This window comes from Ahaetulla prasina, chromosome 2 (genome assembly GCF_028640845.1).
Source record: "Ahaetulla prasina isolate Xishuangbanna chromosome 2, ASM2864084v1, whole genome shotgun sequence".
Lineage (NCBI taxonomy): Eukaryota > Metazoa > Chordata > Lepidosauria > Squamata > Colubridae > Ahaetulla > Ahaetulla prasina.
Window position 1 is genome coordinate 200,320,474 of NC_080540.1, and position 25,992 is coordinate 200,346,465.

The window sequence follows — 25,992 nt, forward strand, 5'->3', positions numbered from 1 at the left end:
TTGTAAACAGATTGATTAAATAATTAGATTATTCCGTTCTTTAACAGTCAGTGCACAGGGATGGTGAAATTGTGGCCTTCCAGATGTTGCTGAATTATATAACTCTAGAAATGACAACTCTGCTGACTGGAGCTGCAATTCAGCAACTAGCTAATAAATGTGTTCAGTATATATCTTAATGCCACCTTGCTTGGACTTAATTATGTGACACTGTATTGCCAATTACTTTAAGAAACTATCCATCATGTTTTAAACACACAAGTTTAGCTCAGAATAAACCATTATTTACAAATAAATCACCAATTGAAAAAAAAAATCAACAGCTTCATTTTGTTAACCCAGTAGCTGTTATGCCTGTGTGAAAAGTATGTTGTATATGATTTTACATAATGTAATTTAGAAATGTCTTAAGATTAGGATATTTAGGAAAGCTCAAACCTGAAACAACCTCAAACAGTAGGCATATAGCACAGAATCCTTAGAGAATTACCAATTGGAAATAAGAGAGTCATCATATATTTAGATGCCATAATGTATTTAAGGGAGACGAAATGGCAGAAATGCTTAGCTATGGGGGATTTAAGTTTGGGTTGCTAAGTGACTGCACTGACAGTGGCAGTTATTTCATTTTCCGTTGTAAGTGTGAAAACAACTGAAGAAACTCACAAGGCACATTTTCTGCTTACTTTCTTCGCAGGTGGTATTGGTGCTTCCTTCCAGTGCCAGCTGATCCATCAAGACCACATCTGTACTGATGACAGTGACAAGGTAATTGAAAATAATGACAACTAAGTGCAAGTTCCCATTTCACTAGGTTTCTTAAAAATAAATATTTATCCATATTTAACTTAAAATGTTTACCGTTGGCTAAGGCAGTTTCTTTGTTTCAATAATTATATTGATGCACAAACCATGTACATGTTTATATATTGGGACTATATTTACACATGAGCAGTATAGTGTTACTATATACATATAGTTTACATATAAAATATAAGGTACTGATAAGTTATTTTAACTCCATTTCTTTTACAATTCTTCAGTGGTACTAGGTCCAATGGGTTTAATGTTGACCCAGAAGGCTTTTAACAATAATTGATTGGATATTTACAATTTCAAACTATTGAAGATATTTATGCAAGGCTAGAAGGTTTGACCTGTACACAGGTGACTTACAACCATTTTTCACACTTATGACGATTGCAGCATCTCCATTGTCACATGATCAAAATTTGGACGCTTAACAATTGGTTCATACTTAGGACCATTACTGTGTCCTGGGGTCATGTGATCAACTTTTGCGACTTTTTAACACGCATAACCAATGGGGAAGCCAGAGCCACTTAAGAACCATGTTACTAACTTAATAACTGCAGCGTTTCACTTAACAGCTGTGGCAAGAAAGCTCGTAAAATATGGCAAAACTCACTTTAAAATGTCTCGCTTAGCAACAGAAATTTTGGACTCAGTTGTGGTCACAAATTGAGGACTACCTGTATTTCCACTCCCCCCCCACCCCCGCAAGATCAGTGCATGTTAAAACATTTCAAAATTTTCACTGAAGTACTTGTTTGGTACTGTAGTGATGTCAAAAGTGATGAGTGATAGCAAGCCATGTATTTCATTTATTTTGAAGAAGCAAAATGGGCTTTTAAAAGTGTGTATTTAATACCTATCGAGTTCTCAGAAGCCCTTACAATTGCTGAAATATTTCCCAGTGGTTGGGACTGGAATTTCATTGACCTATATGGTTCCTTAATCCGACTAGCAGAATTAAAGGAGATTGCCAGAACTGTTCACAGAAATTGGACAAATTAGGGATTTTCTTTCTGCAGAATTTCAATTCTAATGTATTGTTTATCTCCTTTCTGTTGTACTCTACCAAGCATTTGAGAAACAATTTCTCCATCTATTCTTTAAACTTAGTTTTGGCTATCTCAACTCAACAATGACAAAAATGATTAGATGTGGTGTGATAAGTGGCATATAATACAGCCTTATAGATAATGTATATATTATTGGTCTAAATAGGTGACCGTTAGATCAACACTGTGCCTTATGCTGAATAAAAGTGCATTTATTTTAGACTATGTGGAAAGAGGCTAACTTAACGCATGCTGTTCAGACTATAGGAAAATTTGTTGTGACTTCCTTATCTTCACAGGAAAGAACAAGCATACTCTTCTGTTACTGTTCCATCCTAGGGGAAAATGTGTTATGTCTCTTGTTGTTCATTGTGACTAGAAAAGGAAAGAGAGGTGATGTTTACAGAGTTATTTTGTTCTGTTTTGCTAGTCTAGGATCTGCAGGACAAGAAGCTTCCATTTTAATTTTTGGCCTCTCCCAGGAAGACAGAAGAAGGTGGTTTACTTTCTCTCATCTCTTCATAGTGCAGCAATTGGTGGATTTCCTCCTGGTGGGATAAAGTTCCACTAATTGCTCCTCGTAAGGAGTACTAAGGAAGTCATGAAAGTTTTCCTATAGTGGTGGCGCTGTGGTTAGAATGCAGTATTGCAGGCTAATTCTGCCGACTGCCAGGAGTTCAATTCTGACCAGCTCAAGGTTGACTCATCCTTCCATCCTTCCGAGGACGGTTAAATGAGGACCCAGGTTGTTCAAGGTGATAGGATGACTCTGTAAACTAATTAAAGATTAATTAAACTAATTAATTAAATAAAGCACTATACAGCGGTATGCAAGTGCTATTGCTCATAGTATCTGGAGTTTGGAGAGAGATGATTTTTGATAGATGGCTAGAGCTGTGGCCGTTGCATGTGAGAGCTGTGTAGAAACAAGGGCCTCAACTGACAGGTGGCTTTAGAGACTTTCTGGTTTGCAATATTCTCTAGTAATCCTGGATGCTGCTTTAGCCTTGATTGTCTTGATATCACTAAATCAGCATCACTTTTTTTAACACAGTGGTAGGCCAAGATCTGTGAGAGGCAGGTCATTCTAAAGAGGTCCTGAGCTGCTTTCTCTAGTTTTTGGAGTTCTATGGCTCTTCTCCTGGAGATATATTAGCCCAGCAACACAAACCAAAAGGCCGTGAGAAGAATGTGATAGTGGCTAGATAGAAGAGAATATGCTCTCAGCAGTTGGAAATAGCCAAATTCTAGCCCTTGCTCTGACATAAATCATGCATGTAGCAAGGTTTATTTCCAAAGTTGGAAAGGACTATTTCAACATTGGGTCAGAAACAACAGAACTCAGTTAGTGTTATAGGATGGAGATGTGAGAAAGGCTACATCACAAGGACTTGTCCTTAAACAATGGCCAGGAGATACCCTCAGGGAAAATTAGGGGCGTGGATATGTTCTTAGGAAAATTTGTCCCTCCTTCCTATACATATAAATGCATGAGATGTCACCCACACAATCATTTTCATGCTTTAAACAGCCAATTTTTGAAAATATTTTTTGAAAGCGAGGATCTGCTAGGGTGTTTCTCTCCATAAATGCCAGTTTCTACCCCCCTCTTGCAAATACACAAAGGAAGTAACATGGCAATTATTTCCTTTCCAGTTTTAAGGCTCCAGCAATTAGGAAGAAATAGAATAACTTTTTTTTTGCTAAATTGTGGATGAAGGACAGTTTTTTGCAGACCCATTTTTTTCCCTTCCATTCAATTGTTTCCGATTCTTGGAGGCTACTTGAACAAGTCCTAGTGATTTTCTTAACAAGGTTTGCCAGAAGTGGTTTACCATTGCCTCCTTCCTAGGGCTGAGGGAAAGTGACAGGCCCAATGGTACCCAGCTGGTTTTGTGCCTAAGCAGGACTAGAATTCAGTCTCTTGGCTTTATAGCCCAATTCTGTAACCATTATATCAGAATAGCTCTCATAGACCCAAATAGATAAATGTTAATTGAGTCTAAGAATATTGGAATCCCCCTGAAACTTCAAGGGATGTCTTTTGGATACTCTATTCCCATGCTGCTTTCCTAGGATTTATAAGTGGCTGTGAATGTCTTAGCTAGCCACAGAAGAGGAAAAGAAGAACCAGAGCAAGCATTGGCATGTGCCTATCAAATTTCCACTTAGCACATTGCTACAACTGCTGTTAGCAGCACTAATAGAGAAAGGTTGAACAGTAAATGTATTGCTTGTTTTCTGTAAAAGAGTGGTGCCAAAAGACCAACCCACTTTTTTTTAAAGGTTTTTAAAAAATGGTTGGAAAGCACTCCTGAAAGATCAGTTGCTGTATCGTGTTTCCCCGAAAATAAGACCCTGTCTTATATTTTTTTGAATCTTGAAATAAGCACTTGGCCTTATTGCCATGCACTCAAAAATCCCATTGGTCTTATTATCAGGGAATGTCTTATTTTGGGGAAAACATTAAACAAATTTAATGTTATTATCTGTTCTCTGACTTCATCTGTAGTTTTTGTTCACCATGCAGTGATTGAAGAGAGGGTCTTCTTAGTAGTAACAACCTTTCTTCCACGAAGAAATAGAGATAGTCCTTATATTCTCTCATGTTAGGTGACAGGCTAACATGCTTGTTAACCCAAGCAATTGTAGGATAGATATTGCTTCAGGGCTAAAATACTACCAGACAATTGAGAGTTTTATAAAGTATTTCTGTGCTGGTATTAATTAAAGATTTTTATTGTTGAATAGTTAAAAATTATTCTTTTATTGCAGCGGCCCCCAATCTTTTGGGCACCAGGGACCAGTTCCATGGAGAAAGTTTTTTTTCACAGACTGGAGGAGGCATGGTTTAGTGTGCTGCCTGCATCCCGTGGATGGGGCTTTGTTTGTTTATGCGGACCGGTTTCTGAGATGCTGCGGACCAGTGCCGGTCAACAGATCAGGGGGTTGGGGACCCCTCCTTTATTGCTACTATTTTCTATATTATCCTGACATATGAATAAAAGTAACAGTTTATACTTTCTTAAAAATATGCTGACATGCATTACTTTACTTTTTCTGTAAGAAAATACAAGAAAACTTTTCCCCATTAATTCTAATTACACTGTGCTCTTTTTGAATGTTCATGTGTGTGCTGCATAAATTTCTCACACCTAAGTATAGAAGAACAAGTAACTGTGATAAGACTGCAGAATGAGAAATTAACAAGGGTGGCAAACCTTGATGACCTAGTTTTGAATAGATTTTTATATCATTGGGAAAATAATTTCTTACAAATCCAAGAATATAATACTCTGTAAAACCTGCAAAAAGAATGATAAATAAAAACATTTTAATCTTTCTATTTCAGTTAATTGACTTTGTGAACTTTGGAGGTAGCGAGGCATGCTCTAGGTATATGTGATTGTGTTCTTAATTACGTATGAAAGACAGAATAACTGGCTCTTTTCATGTTGTGTTACATGTGAAGTGTCTACATCCATCTGGATAGTAAGCTAGGATTATAGAGGGCCCTCATATATTCTGAATTATACTTTTTTCTCTCCGTCTTGCTTTTATTTTTCAGTTGCTGATATTTTTGTTTCTCATGAAACTGAAAGAGAATTTATTAAACAATTATTAATATTTAGTTTGTGCCGAAAGTGTGTTTGATAAGATTCCATAAGCACCCGTTCTCTCAAAACATTCAGATGTATGACACCAAAGGTTATTATTTTAATACCAATGTAAGAAGCGTTTGGGAGAATTTCTTATTTTGAAATTCAAATTTAAGTGATTAAGGTTTTTCAACAGTTCAATACGATTCAACAAAATTAAAGAACAATCATGTTGTCCCTGAGCAATGCTCCAGGTGTAGAAATTAAAACACCCTGGCAGAAACCAAAAGACTGTGTGTTTTAGTCCTATATTAGGCACAAAGGTAGCTGGGTGACCTTGGGCCAATCTCTCTGTTAGCCCTAGGAAGGAAACAATGGAAAACTACTTCCAAAATCTTGCCAAGGACACAGCAGGGACTTGGCCAGGCAGTTGCCAGGTGTCTACACTGACTTAAAGGCACCTTCCTGCCCAAAAATACTCTCTAGGGCAGGGGTCTCCAACCTTGGCAACTTTAAGACTTGTTGACTTCAACTCCCAGAGTTCCTCAGCCAGCTGTGCTTGCTGAGGAACTCTGGGAGTTGAAGTCCACAAGTCTTAAAGTTGCCAAGGTTGGAGACCCCTACTCTAGGGTATACTTTCTCAACCTCAGGTTTTATGGAAGTTTGGGGTCTTGCTTCCATCATTCCTGAATCTTGGACTTGCCCAGGAAGGAGTATACACGTCTAAAGATTTTCAGATCATTATCATCATCAGTTTGATTATGTGAACATGAAAAAACTTTATTTTGCAACCTTATTTTTAAGCACGTGAAAGATTTATTCCCTGTATGCTTCTGGGATATGATTTTATAATTACAAATAAGATAAACAAGAAACACAAATGTTTTTTGTATTTAAAAAGGGGAATTTTATTTAAATGTTCCTCCTCATTTTACAAAGAGAGAATAAACTAGCTGAGCATTTACAACAAAGACCTTGAAAAAAATTAGCTTATTTCTCTGAACAACTAGTTTTCAGCATTGTATATTTTCACTTTCCTTAAGTGTTTTGACATTTCAATTCAGTGTCAAATTTAATGGTTCCTGCCTCATAAAGTAACTTGGGTCTTGTAAATGAAAAACTGTCATATGTATTTTCTCCTAATTAAATGACATATCTGTATCAAAGAGACAAGATTTTTTTTAATTTTTGAGAAATTAAAATTGCAAAATGCTTGTTAGTAATATTTTCCTGAGATAACAAGAGATAGAAAATATTTTTGCAGAAAATTCTGTATTTAATTGCATATGCTGATTCAGAGGATTTTAAAAATTAATATATAATTGAAACTAGAGGATTTTTCTTTTTGGATTGATGGAAAAACAGTTGGGAAAAAAATCTTGGAATTTTATTATTGTACATGATCACTGCAGCGAGATTATTATATACCAAAAGATGGAAAGACTCCACAATATTTACAATGGAAGAATAGTTGATAAAAATGATGGAACTTAATTGAATGGCGAAATTGACTTCTTTGAGCAGAGAAAAGAAAATTTCCACACTTATTGCTGATTGGAAGCTCTTATAGATTTTTTGTATGAAACAGAAAAAAATGAACTTGTGATTTATGATTTTGATAATTAGATGGAATAGATTTTAGAAAGAAGAGAGGTTAGTTGTAATCATACAGTAAGAGGTAAACTTATAACTGTTGTAAAGGAAAATTGGAAGCCACTTCTTTGTATCTTTTTGGTTTTTTTTTAACTGTTTTCCCTTTCTTGTGCTTTTAGCTTCTCTTTGATTTCTCTTTTTCTTTTCCTTTTCTTATTTTACTTTGTATTTTCTTTTAAAAATTAATTAAAATATTTTACAAGGCTAATTAATGTTATACATGTAGAGCAGGTGTTGAAAACATGAAGCAGATGGGATGATAGTTGGTGTACAAATGGAAGAACTCTTGACATAGATCAGGCATAAACAGAAAACAAAATAACAAGAGTTGGAAGGGACCTTGGAGGTCTTCTAGTCCAACCCTCTGCTTAGGCATGGAAACCCTACCCTATAGTGGAGATCAGTTTGAAATACTACTTTTTAGCAGCAGAAAAAATGAAGAAGGTTCCTGTTACATCAGCATAGAACAAGCTTTTTCCATACTGTATTCCATTTTGCTCACCTAGACATTGGAAGGGAGAACTAAACTGATAAATGTTATGCTGTGAGTAAGTCACATCCCTGTTAATGGGTCACTGTAGACCAATTTTGATTTTAGTATTGCTGGGGCAAATCAAATAGGATGTAACCTCAGCAGTTATTATTTAGGATGCTTGTCAGTTTGTAGAGTAAAAGAATGTGGATAACTTGAACTACCACATGCATACTCAATCCTTTTCAGTATTAAATGCTTAAATTAACCAATACAAAATTAACTCCTGGTTATAGCAGGTGATCAGGGATCCTAATGGGTAGCCCATGTTACATCTATTAAAGAAACTCCTTTGATCTAGACAGCTGCATGTTTATAGGCCAATCTCAAGTATTTATAGAAAAGGTGGTATATTTACAGCAAATACATATGAATGACACTGATTACTTGGGCCAATTTCAATTATTATTATTATTATTATTATTATTATTATTATTATTATTATTATTATTATTATTATTATTATTATTATTTATTGGATTTCTATACCGCCCTTCTCCCGAAGGACTCAGGGCGGTGTACAGCCAAAATAAAAACAAACAATTCAATATACAATTAAAACAAGAGTTAAAAAATTTATTACACAATTGGCCTAAAACTTTAAAAACGTTTAAAATTCTAAAAACCCATTAAAAATTCATAATATAAATTTAAAAACCAACAAAATTTAAGCCAGCCCCGCGCGAATAAATAAATGTGTTTTCAGTTCGCGGCGGAAGGTCCGAAGATCAGATATTTGGCGTAAACCAGGGGGAAGTTCGTTCCAGAGGGTAGGAGCTCCCACAGAGAAGGATCTTCCCCTGTGGGCCGCCAGCCGACATTGTTTGGCGGACGGCACCCTGAGAAGTCCCTCTCTGTGTGAGCGTACGGGTCGGTGGGAGGCATGGGGTAACAGTAGGCGGTCCCGTAAGTACCCAGGCCCTAAGCCATGGAGCACTTTAAAGGTAGTAACCAGAACCTTGAAGTGCACCCGAAAGACCACAGGCAGCCAGTGCAGTCTGCGCAGGAGTGGTGTTACATGGGAGCTACGTGGGCTTTTGTACGGGGTATGGTAATGAAACTGCTTTGGCTACCTTGGTGGATAATCTATACTGGAAGCTGGAAAATAGGTTCCCTGGTTCTTTCCCCTGAATCTCGACAGCTTTTGATAACACTAATCTCATATATCATTCTATTTTAGACTATGTGGTAGGATTGGGGCCTATAGGTCAGGGGTGTCAAACTCATGGGCCGGATGTGTCATGTGCTGGCCATGCCCGTGCCCAGTTTAGCGAAGGGGGGAAAGTCACAATATGTCACATGCGAAGGGGGGAAAGTCACAATATGTCACATGACGACAATGTGACGGCGCGATTTTGACACCTTTGCTATGGGTAGTTATCATTTATCAATATGGAATTGTACTGCTAAGTGATGCAGTCATATGGCATGATGTCACATGACTGTGCCGACTGATGGCCACAGCTATGGGGGACCCATTGAAAGTACTCCTTGTTCAATGCCTTTGTAGTTTCGACTCTGAATACTCTGAATGAGTATTCATTAAAGCAGGTCTACTTATATTTTGCCTTGGTTTTACTGTTTATCAGATACTTGTCAGGTTATGTCAATGAGGTGATGTTGGTAGTCTGCTGTTTGGCACTTACGCCATTGTCTTCCTGTATCCCACAGTTCCATCCTGTTTAGCACCTTCATGAAACCACTACATACGGGAGCCATGCTATCGCATACAATACTATCGCTGTTTGTTATACACCCAGCAAAACAGTACCTTAAGTGTTGCCTTCTTAATGATGGGCTGGATGAGGAAGAACAAACTGAGATTAAATCCAGCCAGCACTGATGCACTATCCCTTTTGCTAATAAAACCCCCAGTGAATTAGGTGCTTATCATAGTAATTACAAAAGTACAATAAAATATTTTTCCCCAGAATTTCCATTTCATGGAGCAAGAATCTAAGTTTGCCAGCCATTAGTTGGTAAAGCACTGATAAGGACTTTTCCTGCAAGGAAAGCATTTGCTTAGGAGATACCATTTCTATGCACATCTTTGCACAAACGTGCACTCTTAGCAGTTAAAAATTCAGTATTTGAAAGAACATGTAATAATATTAAACTTGCTGAATGATTGTTTCTGAATAAATTGATTGAATAAAAAGGGATAAAAATATTCCATACGTAGTTGTACGTAAGTGTGTCGGGTTGGGGTTCAGTTGTGGGGAAGTTATTGTTTTTTTAAATACTGCCAAACTCCAGCAGTGATTACTCTAAAACCAGCTTCTAGTCTTTACCCAGCTTATTCTAACCATTACTACTTGTTTCTACCTGAATTAATATAGCTGCTTCTGGTTCCTATGGTGACTGGCAGCAGCACTAGATAATAGTATGTTCTGTTACAACTGCATACATAAAACAGGCTGCTACCCTGGTATTTTTGGCTTGTACTGTGAGGTAATACTGGATAGATATACTTTGTATACTAGATACAAAGTGCTGTTTAGTGCTGTTGGAAGATTCGCTTTGCTAGGAGACTTTTTTTTTTATGTTGTATGCTTCAACGGTTAGTTACATAAAATACCCTGGGTTTTAGCCTTAAAATAACTGCTAATCCACTCTTGGATTACTTTATGTACCAACTGCTAGTTCTGTAGAAATATTTTTTTCTGACAGCCTACTTCTTCAAATGAAGTAGGGAGAAAAACATTTATGCACATACATAAAGTGCTCATGTGCACGATGTATTAGATGATCCTTAAGATAATTTAGATAAAATAAGTGACTTATTGGATGTATCTGATACTTGCAATGTTTGAATGCTGTCTTTGATATGTACTAGTTATCTAAACTGTCACTGTTATAAGATGAAGTGACAGGAACCTGCAGCCAGACTGATCTTTTTATTTTCAGCTCCCTTGCAGTATTGCCATTTTATATTATCTTGTTCCTGTAGAAATCTTACCCATGATTTAAAATTACAGCAGTGCTCCACAGGCAATAAAAAGATTTCAGATTTTTTGATGAACATAATATGACAGCTTTTCATTCATTCATTCATTCATTCATTCATTCGTTCATTCATTCATTCATTCATGCTAAACAGTACCCCAAATGTATGGATCAGAGGTGAAATCCAGCAGGTTCTGACAGGTTCTGGAGAACTGGTAGCGAAAATTTTGAGCAGTTCGGAGAACCGGCAGCGGAAATTTTGAGTAGTTCAGAGAACTGGCAAATACCTCTGGCTGGCCCAAGAGTGGGGTGGGAGTGGAGATTTTGCAATATCCTTCCCCCAGGAGTGGGGAGGGAATGGGGATTTTGTAGTATCCTTCCCCTGCCACACTCACCAAGCCACACCACACCATGCCCACCAAGCCACGCCTACAGAACCGGTAATAAAAAAAATTGGATTTTATCACTGGTATGGATCAGCTTAAGTAGTGATCTTAAAATCTACTTGTACTGATTCTTTCTTGCTACTAATTATCCTTTTTTTTAAATTCTACAGTCCATATACTTACTGTATTAGGCTGTTAATGAATATAACTGAATCTAACAAAATCTAAATAGCTTCCTTAAGGGAGTTTTACCCTTTCCCACCAGTCCTTCCATATTCTGCTCCAACATTCTTATACATTGCTATCATTTTTTTTCTCCTCAAGGGCAGGACTCTCCTGAAGAGAGATTGCTAGGGCAGCCCTGCATCCTGCTCCTCATGTGTGGTGTATTTCCCCACCATACCTAGTACTCTCTACTTGAATTAAATTTTTTATATAAAACATAAAACCCAAACACCAACAAAAAGCAGCCCCCCCCACATATTCCTAGCTTTACATTAATTTGAAGCCAGACTTGAAAAGTGCAAAGCTGTAATGATATATTTTCTAGCTAGCTCTATCATTTTTTGGATATTAATTAATTAATTAATTAAATTAGATTTTTATACCGCCCTTCTCCCGAAGGACTCAGGGCGGTTTACAGCCAGATAAAGCAGAACAACAATAAATAAATACAAGATAAAATAATATTTAAAAAACTTATTAAATTTGGCCCAGATTAAAATATATTTAAAACAGTAAAACCCACTAAAAATTAAAAACCGAATAAAAATGTCTAAAATTCTATGCCAGTCAATTGCCAAAGACAAAAGGATAATTCTGGAATGGAAGGGACTATTAATAATCATATAGCCCTAAATTAACTATACAATGATCATTCACTTAAAGCAACTTATAGGATGCCCTGTCATTGAGAGCAGCAGTTGTTACAGTTTTATAGAATACATTTAAATTAGCATGTCACCTATATATTCACACAACTGGCTAAGCCATGGTTACCATAGACATGATTCACTGAACCATAAGTTAACCCTACTCTATGAGCTACATAACACACTAAATTTCAGATTAGCCAATAACACTATGGTCTATCATGTTGTGGAAACTCAGCCATCATCACTCTTGAAGTGTTTTCATTTCTAAATACTTGGTGTAGAACAGGGGTGTCAAACTCACATTGTCACAGCGGCGTCACGTGACGTATCAGGACTTTCCCCCCCTTCACTAAACCTGGTGTGGGCGTGGCCAGTGTGTGATGCATCCTGGCCCATGGGTCAGGGGTTTGATAGCCCTGGTGTAGAAGATCCATGCCTAACATTTGAGGTTTTGGCAATTAAGCTTTGATTATACAAAGTGATTGCATGGAAAGTGGTGAAAAAGGATTGGAATACTTACTTTTACTCTTCCCCCCCCCATTTTTTTTGTTAACTTTGACATAATTATTTTTGTTATCAGTTCTGCTTGAGGCATTCAATATCATTTGAATGAAAATTCAATATCATTTTTCATGAATTGTTTCTCAAGCTTATACTTATAAATTGTATCAACCTCTTTCCCCATATAGAGCAGAAGGAAACGGGAAATGAGATTGCTACACTAGCTAGCTATACAGATTTACTGGTCATTTTGTTCACAAATATTAAATCGGTCAGTTTCTAACTGTAATCTATGTTTTTAACTTTAATCAGATGTGCATTGATATACTGCTGAGATAGCTTGGTTCTATTAGAATGAACATGATGTCATAAAATTCAAGCAGTGCTGTTTATTTTTAAGAGAAACACTTGTTAAATGAGTAACTGCTGTTAAAAAAAAATTTAAAAGCACTGATTTGACCAAATCCCTTAGGATTCAGTGGGATTAGGTGAAGATACAAAAGTACAGGCAGTCCTCTACATACAACAGTTCATTTAGTGACCATTCAAAATTATGACATTGAAAAAAGTGACTTGACTATTTTTCACATTTACGACCATTGCAGCATTCCCATCAGCTTGGCAACTGATTTACATTTATGATAGCTGCAGTGTCTGATGGATCATGTGATCACCTTTTGCAACAAGCATTCAATGAGGAAGCCAGATTCACTGAACAAGCTTGTTACTAACTTAATAATTGCATTGATTCATTTAACTGTGGCAAGAAAGAGTAAAATAGGGCAAAATGCATTTAACAAATGCTTCACTTAGCATTTGGGTTCAATTGTGGATGTAAGTCGAGGACTATCTGTATTGCAGGTGAGTTATCACTCTCTTAGAGTCCTGAGAAAGAATTCTTGAACTGACAGCATGAGTCGGTCCCTCTTATTTCTTATTTTAGAAGTCAGGCTCAACTATCCGGGTCTTCTTAATGCAAAAGATGAATTAGGGGATTTGAAATAATCCCCTAACTCATTTTTTGCATTAAAGCTGTCAAAAATTATTCTGCTGTAGCATGTGGACAGACAGACAGATTTGGAAGAGAGGGGGAGTGACTTAGGTAAAGGAATTTGCTATCTGCTTCTGCCTTCTCACCTTTGAGTGACTTGAAATTCATCTTTCACCTCGTCTTTTTTTTTCCCCATCCCAGTTTAGGATGGGATTTAGAAAGTGATTGTGTGCTAAGGGGGTGAAGCAGGTTTCAGATGCCTTGTTGTCTCCCAAGCCCCTTCCTCCCATATTTGGTTGCCCTGATCTGTGGCTTGCTTGATAGGATGGTTGGAGGTGTTTTAACAGAGGTGCCCATATTCTGAATTTCGTTGTCGTTGTTGTTGTAATTCCAACCACTCAAGCAACATCCCCTCCCTTCAGCTCCAAGAGGGACCGCAGGCAGAGGCTCTTCAAAAGGAGCCCAGCTTTTTTATACCTTCGACCCAAAAGCCAGGCACCTCCACCAGTCAGCATTTGGGACCGGGGTAAATGAAAGAAGCGTCGCCACAAATCGAAACTCCTAGATTCGACTCCGCCTTCTTAAAGGAGAAAGGCGTCGGAGGGAGGGGCCACTCGGTAGTCACGTGCACGGCCGCCGCCAGAGAGAGTCTTTCCTAAAGCAACAGCCCTCCAGCCGCGTGCAGGCTGTTAGGTCTACGTCACTGTGTTGACGTAAAGAAGACATCCTCTGGTGGGCTCCGCGTAACTGAGCTAAAACAAAGGAAGGGCTCCTCTGGTTGCTTGGCTGGGGGAGGGGGAGGGGGGCGGAGAGGAGGCGGAGCCGGAGGGCTCGCAGGCGATCGAGGCTTGGCTTGGCAACGGCGATTGGTAAGCAAGGAAGTCAATAGGCATGACGTCACTGTTCCTCTGCTGGCTGAGTGGGTAGGTGGAAGGCTTCCTTAGGCAGGGGGGCGGGACCAGAGCATCATGGAGAGCGGCGGAGGTGGTGGGTTCTGGACGTTGGCGGCAACCGGGCAGGGGAAAGGTTCTGAGGACGTTGGTAGCGACGCGGTCGGGCGCTCATTGAGGGAGGCGGCGCGGTCGGGTTCTTTCTTGTGATGGGCGGATGGAGTCGCACTGATTATCCGGGAAGCCATTGCAGGGGGTGGTGTGGCAGAGCTGGGCCTACTGGTGCAAGCGGTGGCCGCCGCCGCCCCCGAACACAAGGAGACCCCTCGCAGCTCCCGTAAGGTACCGGCGCCTGGATGGGGAGGGGGAAGACCCGGGTTTGGTTTCTCGCGCCTCTCCCCCTCCCGCCCCTCTTCCATTTCCCGCGGATAACAAACTGCCTCCAGACCTGACAGGAAAGGCGGCGGGTGGGAGGAGGTTGTCTCGTCTAGGAGGAGCTCCTTGCAACCACCCTGAGCGAAGCTTTCTCTTCCTGTGGGATGTTGGGGTGCTAACATTTAACGACCGTTTCGTGAGGGAAGCAGTAATGAAATAAATGCAGGCTGCACACGACCGCTACTGAATCTGTTAAAAAAAGAGGGGGGGGGATGAACACAGAAGGGGCTGTGGAGGCGGTGTGGGAATGCATTCACACTCCCCCCTCCACACACACCTTTTGAATGGTTGTAGGAATGTACGGGGAGGTCTGCCCTTTGTGTCTCCCACCCACCCTCAGCATCCCTTGGTTTTTTTTCCCCCCCTCTTTCTTAGGAGAGGGGGGGTTGCTGTGTTTTCTTATAGCTTGGTGTGAATATATCAGATGTGGGGGGTGGGGGTTGGAGAGAGAAAGAAAAAGCAAGCTCCTAAAATCTGTGTAACCTGAAATGAGGGAAGTGGGGAGGGTGTTAAGGAAAACCATAACATGATCTTGAAAGATCGGTCATCGTACCACCTTCTCTCCCCCCCCCCAACATTTGTTTACTATAAATTGCTTGTAGCTATTGGCGTTGCTAAAAATAGCACGTACAAAGGGGACAGGAAACACCACAGCGACTTTGTTTGAAAAAGTTGGTTTGGGATAGTTCATTGAATCACACGTTCTAATGTTTCAGAGTTTGCTGTATGTGATCTTATGTTTCATCTTACCATTGTTGCCCGCCTGTTCTGAAAGAATATGTTTGCAGAAATTGATGTAATACTTTGGTGGTTCCAGGTCATTCTCTTTCCATCCCACACAGTTGCTATTGAATACTGTACAAAGAAACAGTTACAGTGACCCATACGTGATATTGGGGGATTAAATCACTACAGTACTTTTTATACGTTATATTGGGGGATTAATACACTACAGTACTTTTACTAATTTATAGTCCTGCCTTTTTAGTAGCAGTTTTAGTCGAGGTGCAAAAAGCAATCATATGTTGTTCTTCTGAAATAGGTGGAGTGGACAGAGAGAAAACATTGGAAGGGAGAGGAAAAAGTATTCAGTGAAGAATGAAAAGAAAGGTTGGTGTGACAGGAGTGTAAGGAATTGTATGATGGTGTCTACATGGATTATGGAAAAGCTATACAATTTCTTTAATTGCATACTTACCAGTTTTCCTGAAGACACATTACATACTTATATAAATATATAAAAGCTAAGTTTCTTTTGAAAAGCTAGTTATGACTAGGTTAGATAGCACCCCATGTAGGTCAGATCTCAAGGATTTGCATTTGAAATCACTATCTTTTCTGCCCTATGTTCACATTTGATATAAATTGTACTTTTTATCATTTTCTTAACTTACTAATGACAAAGGCCTGTGATATATATTATCTCAATTATAAATACTGCAATAGCTATTTTTCAAAATGTTCTGAAGCATTGCCCATTATATTTTGTGTTGTGGGTGATTTCATAAAATGGATACTGGGGAAATTGGTTCATTTTTAAAATGGCTCTATTGGAGACATAATTGGCTCCCCCCCTCCAAAAAAAATTGCAGTTGCAAGAACCCTTGTGGCTTTCTTATTCTATTATTTCTGCTTTGGTGCAATTGTCCATTTTCATTTTCTAAGATAATTTGTGCTGTCATTTAGAAGGAAATATTTCCTTTACTATATGACAACTACTAATTAAGTTTTATTTTTCCTTAAAATCAAGGAAGGAAACATGATTGGTGCACCAAATATCTTTAAGCACGGTATTATTATCTTGACAAGTACTTAAGTTCTGTGATATATATGTAATGTTCAGGAAGTTTCCTATATGTATGCTCCTATACATTCCTATATATAAAATGTTACATTGGTTGGGGATATATGAGATACATAATAACAATGGCTATTTATAAATGTTTCTGAACTGTTCAGCTTCAAAGAAGCCATGAGTTGTATTCAATGGTATTCTTTCCTATCTTTTACCTTCACTTGCAAATTCTCTGCAGGCCAAGTTGCACAGAATTTAAGTTCTCCTGAGAAGTTTAGAGAAGGATGGGATGCAGGGAGGGGGGAGATTAGGTTCGTTCATTTGTATAAGTGTTAGATACATCCTCCAAATTTTGAAATTGTACCTGCAGTTAAGGATTTTCTCATTTGTTAAGTATTATTAAATTTAATAATGTAGTTGCTTTGAATTAAGCTTTGTAGATAAGAAAGTTTAGATCAATGCTCTTTAAAGATACTAAGGAACTTACCACTTTGGCATGGAAATATCCATTTTGGTATTTAAGCTTCTATATCATAGCATAATGGTAAAACAGTAAATACTTAATTTGGCCAAGGTTGTTAGAAGTAGAACAAAGCAATTGTTGGAGCTAGATCATTGTATTTGGAGATTGATTGAGTGTCATATAGTATTGAGATGAAGGCTCTGAAAATTTATCTAGGAAAGAGCCTAACTATTCCAACTTGGCTTTATAATAGCTGTATCTAGGTGTCTAGTGATTTGAAAAGTTTTTTTTAATCAAGATATATTTCTTATGAAAAATTGAAATTAATAGTTTGGTGTACTATTTTTTTTTAAAAGTGCATATTACTAGGTATTGTAATTAGAGCATTGGTTTACAATTAAATACTGCCTTAATATAGAGTATATTCAGTCTTCAAAGCACATGCCTCTGAAGTATACTGTAGATATATTTACATAGAAATAAACAGGGGAATTCTGAATGCAATAGCATAATCCTTTGCTTGATGCCTGCATAGTAGGAGATTGCCAAATAAAGCCATAATTATGTGAACTGGACAGTGGGTTATCATAATACAAAAATAATTACAATGATATAGTATTTTTTTAATAATTATTTCCCTTTTGGGGATCAAATTCAAACTTTGCTCTCTCATTTTAAAGTTTGTAATACTTAGAATTGATTAATATGTTTTAATCATCTATACATTTTTCTTGATAATAATAAATATTTATTGGTTTGTGAAGTTAGTGCTGTGCCTTGGATTTAAAAAGTGACCCAAGTGCCAAGTTCAGGTATTTTGGATGTTTTGTGTAAAGATAGTGGGATCTTTTAAAAAATCCCTTGCTTTGTTGTTTCTGTATCATAAAAGTACATGGATTAATCCACTAGTAACCTAATCCAAAACTCAAAAAAGTATCCACAGATAATTGTTTTTTTAATAATTGAATTTCTTACAGCAAACGATTGAAGAAACAATTAGACAAATGTTTGCAGTTTTCTCAAACACAGAATTTGCAACATAGTTAAGAAGTATCAATTTATTTCAGTAATCCACCCCATAAACAGATTAATTTATTATTTTTAATATACTTTTTATATCAATATACTTTTTTGATCGGTGACTTCACAGTACACATTGCGCCATCTACAAATCTAAAAAACAAAATAGCAAAACTAGTAAACATGCAGTACATATTTTTTCTATTTGGTAACTTACCCAGAAAGAAAATGAAAATAAAAAGAATACATGTTCAATAATTTTAGATTGCAGCTTTTTACTGCTATCTTTCTATTACAGTGTATTTAAAAATAATAAATTAATTTGTTTAACAAGTAGATGTTAGTATTTTTTATGCCTAAATGATTCTGAATCTTGGGATATATTCTTAACTGACTGTTTATCCGGTTTTTTAAAAAATTAATTTTCTCTTGATAAGATTGCAGCCTGGATCTCTGAGGCTTCTACAGTTTAAACTTTTGCAATTGGCAAGTAACTACTATCTCAGTTTTCCCCGCCAATTCCATCATATTGATTCCATTTCTTTTTTTAAAAGTGCATAGTTTTTTTTCTGCAAGGCATTTATGAATTACTAGTTTTATGCTTATTTTACTAATATTCTGAATTTATATTTTGTGAATTATCCATTATATGCACATTGTATAAAACATGTTAATGAGAACAGTTGTATATAACTAGTGATATTTGAAAATGTTATTCACTATCTCATTAACATTTGGTAATTTTGAGAGAAAAAAACATTGTGAGATCTATTGTTAATTATTTTAAGAATAATTTGCATTATTAAAATCTTTGAGAAATAGTTTTGGTAGGCTCACTATAGTAATTTTATGGTAAAATAAAATTTTACTATGATGTTTTATTTTTAAAATTAGTAATGGAGCTTCGTGAACATATATGTTTTTCTGCAACAGAAAATGAGTTCTGTTGATATTGTAAAATGACTGATAGTTACAACTAGTTAATTTGAAAATGTCAGCTGAGATAAACAGCATAGTGTAGGTATATAACATATAAAAATATATTAATTCAGAAATATACCATCTTGTGGTATAGACATGGGAATCTCTGGTCTTCCACATGCTACATTTCCACAAAGTCTATGCTTCTGTGGCCTTGTAATATATCATGGTTTGACCATTAACCATAATTAAAATGCTTTGAATTTGGTGATTGATTGATTCTCTTATTGTACAGCCTAAGCTTCAGTTGGCTTTTTTCTTTGTTATGCCGGTCACGGATTGAAACACAAGTATATTGAGGAATTACTTAACTACAGAACTGAGAGATAAACTGACTAAATCCCATATTTATTGCATTCAGAATTTCAAGATTTTATGTTGGAAGACAGTTTATAAAAGTTGACAAAGATGAGGTAGGAAAAGCAGAGGCATCTTACAAAAAAAAAAAAAAGGAAACACATATTTCTTAACCCACTTTTAATTACTGTTTTTCTTTGTGTTACTGCTACCTTAAAATAGTCTAGAACCCAATACTCCGGAGAGAAAGAAGCAACTCCCAAACAGGAACACATCTCTCAGCTGCTAAGACCAGTTGCAAGTGAATGAAATATTGTATGTTCAGTTCAGATCCAGAGAGGAATTTATTCCTTTTCAATCAAGATCTCTCCTCACTCCCTTGATTAGCCCTGCTGGTTGAAACTGGATGGTTGCAGGTTTCCTGTGCCTATTGTAAATGCGTACAACCTCTTTGCTGCATAAATTGCATGTTTGGGGGAATGGAGCAAAGAGAAAATTGACACTGTCAAAGCTTTAAGGTTTATTGACAGTAAAATAATACATTTTTCTTACGTGCTTATTGTCATAATTTGACTTCCCTATCCATCTGTATTTATCATTTCTCAAGACTACGGATAATTTTTTATTTACTTATAAATATTAACTGCAATTAATGAGAGTGGTAAACAATAGAGGAACCTTGGGAAGATCAGCAGCTTGTGTACCCATGGTATAGGGCAGTGATGGCTAACCTTTTTGCCATCCCTTGCAAAAAGCAGGGGGAGCATGGGGGGTCGTACGTGTGCGTGCGCACACCCATAATTCAGTGTGCCCTTTCCCCCTGCCCATGTGCGTGCGACCATGTGTGCATGACTCCCCCCCCCCACATTCCCCCGCTTTTGGCACGTGGTGGCACGGTGGGCCTAGTAGGCCCGTTGTTTGTCATCCCCAGGCTCCAGAGCCTTTCTAGGAGTCTGGGGAGAGTGAAAACGGCTTTCCCTACCCTCCCGGAGGCCCTTTGGAGGCCGGAAATGGTCCATTTCCCAACTTCCAGTGGGACTGGAAGTCCTGTTTTTCACCCTCTGCAGGCTCCAGAGCCTTTCTAGGAGTCTGGGGAGGGAGAAAACTGCCTTCCCCACCCCCCAGAGGCCCTCTGCAGGCTGAAAACAGCCCGTTTCCTGACTTCTGGTGGGGCCGGAAGGACCGTTTTTTGCCCTCTCCAGGCTTTCTAGGATTCTTGGGAGGGTGAAAACTGCCTGGCCTCCCCCAGAGGCCAGAAACAGACTGCTTCCAGATTTCCGGTGGGCCTGGACGGCCCAAAAATCATCTGGCTGGCGCGCACATGCACGCTGGAGCTGAACTAGGGCAATGCTCACGTGCCCACAGATACAGCTCTGCGTTCTATCTGTGGTATGCGTGCCATAGTTTCGCCATCATGGGTATAGGGAGATAGAATCCAATTTATTTAGACCCCAGAGAAGTTACCATGTGTAACACATTAGGAAGTAAGACGGTTTGATACAGTTGATAGATCGTTACTGTGACATTTTCATATATTTGTATTTATTTTATTCGAAGAGTAATTTTCCACTCAGATCACATGGGATATAATACTACACATAATATACTTATGCCACATTATGGCATAAGATGCAAGGGAGGTTTTCTGGCTTTCATAACTGGATTTTTAGCAACACCAGTTTGTACAGTATTGTACATAATGGAATAATACACAGAAGTATTAGTTTAAATTGCTTTGCCTAAGAAAATGAATTAGATGTTTGGTTCATTTTTTTCCCAACAGTAGCAGCAGCTGAAAAAGAGGGAAATTAGAGGAAAATACAATCTGAGAACGTAGTGACATTTTCAGAGGTTTTATTTTATAAATCCAGAAGTGGCATTGGATCATCCCTACTACCATTTATTGTTGTCTGTAGAAATGTAAAATAAAGAGTAATTTCTAAATGCTTTACAACTGGATTGTTGAAAAGTTCATAAAACTTGGAAAGAGATATGGCAAAAGATTAAATACTGCAACATTTAGTTTCATATTTTTTGGAACATGCAACATTATGCAGTACAGATAGTTCTTGACTTATGATCACAATGGAGCCCAACATTTCTGTTGCTAAGCAAGACAGTTGTTAAGTAAGTTGTGTCCCATTTTGTGACCTTTTTTGCCACAATTGTTAAACAAATCACTGAAGCGAATTATGTAGTAGTTAAGTGGATCTGGCTTCCCCCATTGACTTTGCTTGTCAGAAGCCGGATGAGAAGGTTACCAATGATGATCACATGACCCTGGGATAGTGCAGCTGTCATAAATATATGCCAGTTGATCACGTGACTGTGGGAATGCTTAAATGTTCATAAGTGTGAAAACTGGTAATATGTCACTTTTTTCAGTGCTGTTGTAACTTTGAATGGTTACTAAATGAATAACTAAGTCAAGGACTACCTGTATTACATTATGATACTTGAAAAGGTAAATTAGTCCCTGGTTCTTTTCAAAACAACAACAGTAAGAAAGTGAAGTGGAATAAATGTTAAAAATGATTGAAGAAGCTTTAATTAAGTGGGCTAGGGCAAAGTTAATGAAGGTTGGCTATTAGGTTGTGTTTATGTGACCAAGCATGATTTATTGACCATTTTAAATGATTCTCTCTAAAGCAGTGGTAGTCAATCTGGTCCCTACCGCCCACTAGTGGGCATTCCAGCTTTCATGGTGGGCAGTAGGGGTTTTGTCTGATACTGAAGCACTTTCCTTTTTTTTAATTTAATTGACTTTTTAAAAAAATTTCATAGCATTATTTAAAAATATTTTCATTAGGTTTCCCCGTGACAATTTAAATTTCTGAAAATATACTATTTGTATCGCCCGCTCATAAGTTTTGTTCACGTTATGTAAGTGAAACTAAATGGCACTATAGTGCGACCGCAAACAAAAGAGCCTCGTCCCAGAATAGCTCATGCATTTCCCCCCACACCACCCAGCTGTAACAGACAAGCAAAGCTGGTAGTAAAGTTACTTCACCATTACTGTGGAACCTGTGGGCGGTTAGAAAATTTTACTACTAACAGAGATACAAAAGTGGGCGGTAGGTATAAAAGGTTGACTACCCCTGCTCTAAACTCCATTGCTCATGTAATGTGCCTGTAGTATTTCAACAACACATGTCTTTAACAGTTTTGATGTGAAAGGACAAAATACACTTTTCTTTTCCAACCATACTGGACACAATAAACGCCTTTCCTGTTATAGTGTTTGCTCAAGAACACTTATGGAGAACTTGGATGTACTTTGGATGTACTTTGGATGTTTGGACTTCAACTCCCAGAGTTCACAGCAGGTGACCTTGCTTTCTGAGGAGTTGAACTGTATTTGTAGGTAGGAAAGGCTGCTCAAAAACATTGCTGTTTTCTTAAGAATAAAAAAGTGTGATAGATCTTTTATCAATACTCATTTAGGGACCGTTCAAAGTTACGATGGCACTGAAAACAGTGACTTATGACCATTTTTTACACTTACAACCATTGCAGCGTCCCTATGGTCACATGATCAATATTCAGATACTTGGCAACTGATTCATATTTATGACGGTTGCAGTATTCATGTGATCCCCTTTTGCAACCTTTCGACAAGCAAAGTCAACGGGGAAGCCAGTTTCACTTAAAAACCATATTACTAACTTAACAACTGCAGTGGTTCACTTCACAATCATGGCAAGAAAGGTCGTAAAATGGGTCAACACTCACTTAATAAATGTTTCACTTAAGAACAAAAAATTGGGCTCAATTGTCATAAGTCGAGGACTGCTATACATCAATAATAATAAACTATATTTCTGTGAAGAATTGAATATTTTATATGTATATATGGGGGGACTTTTAGTCATAGAAGTCTTGCATGGCTACAGTCATGCTGCTAGGAAAGAATGTATTTGTTCTCTTTTCCGTCATATTTATCTGGTGACCCACCAAACAGCTAATCCTTTTCTGCAGTATGATGAGAAATATCCCTGAAGATTAGTTATTTGCTTCCTGTTTTTTCTTCTTGGGTTGCTGAATCTTTGTTTTACGTAAGACTTTAGTTGGCTTAAGTGCTAAGGTGATGCCGTGTGGTTCACTGTAGTTCACCAAAGTTCAACAATAGTCTGTTGGTTGTTTCTGAGATTTATTTATTATTTATTTATTTATTATTTCAACTTTTATACTGCCCTTCTCCCGAAGGACTCAGGGCGGTTTACAGCCAAGTAAAAGCAATAATACAAAAGTTAAGAGCAATTTTAAAAAACTAATTTTAAATTGGCCGAAATGTAAAAATTTGCTAAAACCCATTAAAAAACTAATCAAAAATATTAAAAACTATTAGGCCAGTCCTGTTCGATGAAATAAAAGAGTCTTCAGCTCATGCCGGAAGGCTCGGGGGTCAGAGAGTTGGCGCAACATTGGAGGTAGTTTGTTCCAGAGGGCTGGGGCCCCCACAGAGAAGGCCCTCCTCCTGGGGGTCGCCAGCCGACATTGTCTGGCCGACGGCACCCTGAGGAGACCCTCTCTATGGGAGTGCACTGGTCGATGGGAGGCCACCGGTGGCAGCAGGCGGTCCCGTAAGTATCCCGGTCCTGAGCCATGGAGCGCTTTAAAGACGGTCACTAACACCTTAAATTGCACCCGGAAGACAACCGGAAGCCAGTGCAGCCCGCGCAGGATAGGTATTATATGGGAGCCTCGAGCCGCTTCCACTATCATCCGCGCAGCCGCATTCTGGACCAGTTGAAGCCTCCGGGTACCCTTCAAGGGGAGCCCCATGTAGAGAGCATTGCAGTAGTCCAGACGGGAAGTGACGAGGGTATGAGTGACTGTGCACAGGGCATCCCGGTCCAGGAAGGGACGCAACTGGCGTATCAGGCGAACCTGATAAAAGCCCCTCTGGTGACGGCCGTCATATGGCCTTCTAACGACAGCCGTGCATCTAGGAGGACGCCAAGATTGCGGACCTTCCCCGTGGGGGCCAACAACTCGCCCCCCACAGTCAGTGATGGAATCAACTGATTATACCGGGATGCCGGCATCCACAGCCACTCAGTCTTGGATGGGTTGAGTTGGAGCCTGTGTTTCCCCATCCAGACCCGCATGGCCTCCAGGCACTGGGACATCACTTCAACGGGTTCGTTGGGGTGGTTAGGGGTGGAGATGTACAGCTGCATATCATCAGCGTACAGATGACAACTCACCCCAAAACCACGGATGGTCTCACCCAGCGGCTTCATATAGATGTTGAACAGGAGAGGCGAGAGCACCGACCCCTGCGGCACCCCACACAGGAGGTGCCTCGTGGTCGATCTCTGCCCCCCCCCCCGTCAACACCATCTGCGTCCAGTCAGAGAGGAAGGAAGAGAACCACCGAAAAACGGTGCCCCCCACTCCTAACCCCTCCAGCCGTTGCAGCAGGATACCATGGTCGATGGTATCAAAAGATGGTTTTGATGTATGATAGTGTTGTCCTTTTCATAGCTTGTATTGGTTGAAACTTGCTGTATAGAATGAGTGGTTAGGTACAAAAGTCATCTTCAACATACAATGTGAGGAGTGTAACAACCACTACGGTATATGGAACAGACTGACAGAAATCTAGCAGATCACATCCATAAAAATCAACTGACAGTCAGAAGACACAATGAAAAGTCCTTAATCTCACAACAGATGATCAGACTCAACCATAGTTTCCACTAGGAAATTGAGAATTCTAAAACAAATCCAAAATGCTGCAGAATTCCTAGAAGCTTAGTATTCAGACAAATTAGCCCTCAATATAGGCATGTTAACACACATTCAAAAGGGAATTCCTAAAAAAGGAAACAAAAAAAACCTCAAGAGTGCAGAGTTTGCTCCCATACAAGCAAGGAGAATATACCATACTCACTAATACTTACGTTACCTAGTTGAGCAATGAAGTCTGTAAGTAAACAACCAAGTTGAAAGAGTACCAAGGACACCACGGTTCAACCCTGAGCTACATAAATTATTATTTTTTTGTAAGTGCTTGGAACTAAAACATTGCACACTGACAATTAGAAATTTCTGTTCAATCTTTGTTTTTGTTTAGGTACCTACTTTACCAAGCCTGTTATGCCTGGGTGCATGTATTTGGTTTGATTAATACACTTGACCACAGTTCCAACTACGTAGTCATACAGGTGTTTAAATTTATTGCCATTACATTTTAGAATAGCACACACGTTATGCTTTCTAATTGTATTGACGACATATTTTATTTTCAAAAGAAAAAAAATAAGCCAGTTAATATTCAAGATGAGCAAAAGGGAAGTGATAATATGTTTTTGTTGATGTATTTTCTGATGATATACAGTAACTGTTTTTATATACATTAAGTTTTTGAGCAAATTAATTGATTTGGAACATGGCAACGTCTTTGTTAACAAAATATTATCTTGACCAAGTAGAGTGTTCATTAGTGTTTAGGGAACTCCTGAATTTGAGGTAACAGTGGTAGATAACCAGGGCAGTTATGTGCAATATTGGTTGAATATTTGTACTTTGAAGAGTTGAAAAGCAAGATATAAATTATAGAAATACTGTGCATTTTTCTGCAAAGTTTTTCCTGAGCCACTTTTTCATTTTTTTTTGCTCACATTCACCATCATCCTTTCCTTTGTTTTTGTTTCAGTTTTATAATCTCATAATATACCGGTACTCATTTTCTGCTGGTATCCAGTATCTTCCCTTTTTCAAGGAGTACTTTTCCAGCTAGTTGTACTGGGAT

The 25,992-nt window shown here is 38.3% G+C and overlaps 1 protein-coding gene across 9 annotated transcripts in view; it reads left to right on the forward strand.

Moving 5' to 3' along the window:
* The window catches only part of RNF38 (ring finger protein 38), a 118,317-nt gene that overhangs the window by 69,555 nt on the left and 22,770 nt on the right, over positions 1–25,992 (forward strand). For 4 of the 9 annotated variants that reach the window (XR_009153974.1, XM_058174088.1, XM_058174087.1 and 1 more), the window contains exon 2: positions 698–768. Coding sequence is in view for 3 of the 9 variants with exons in the window: in XM_058174087.1 (XP_058030070.1) it covers positions 698–768 (71 nt within the window). In the remaining 6 variants the exon portion in view is untranslated. The other 5 variants (XM_058174089.1, XM_058174090.1, XM_058174094.1 and 2 more) reach the window with 5 other exon arrangements.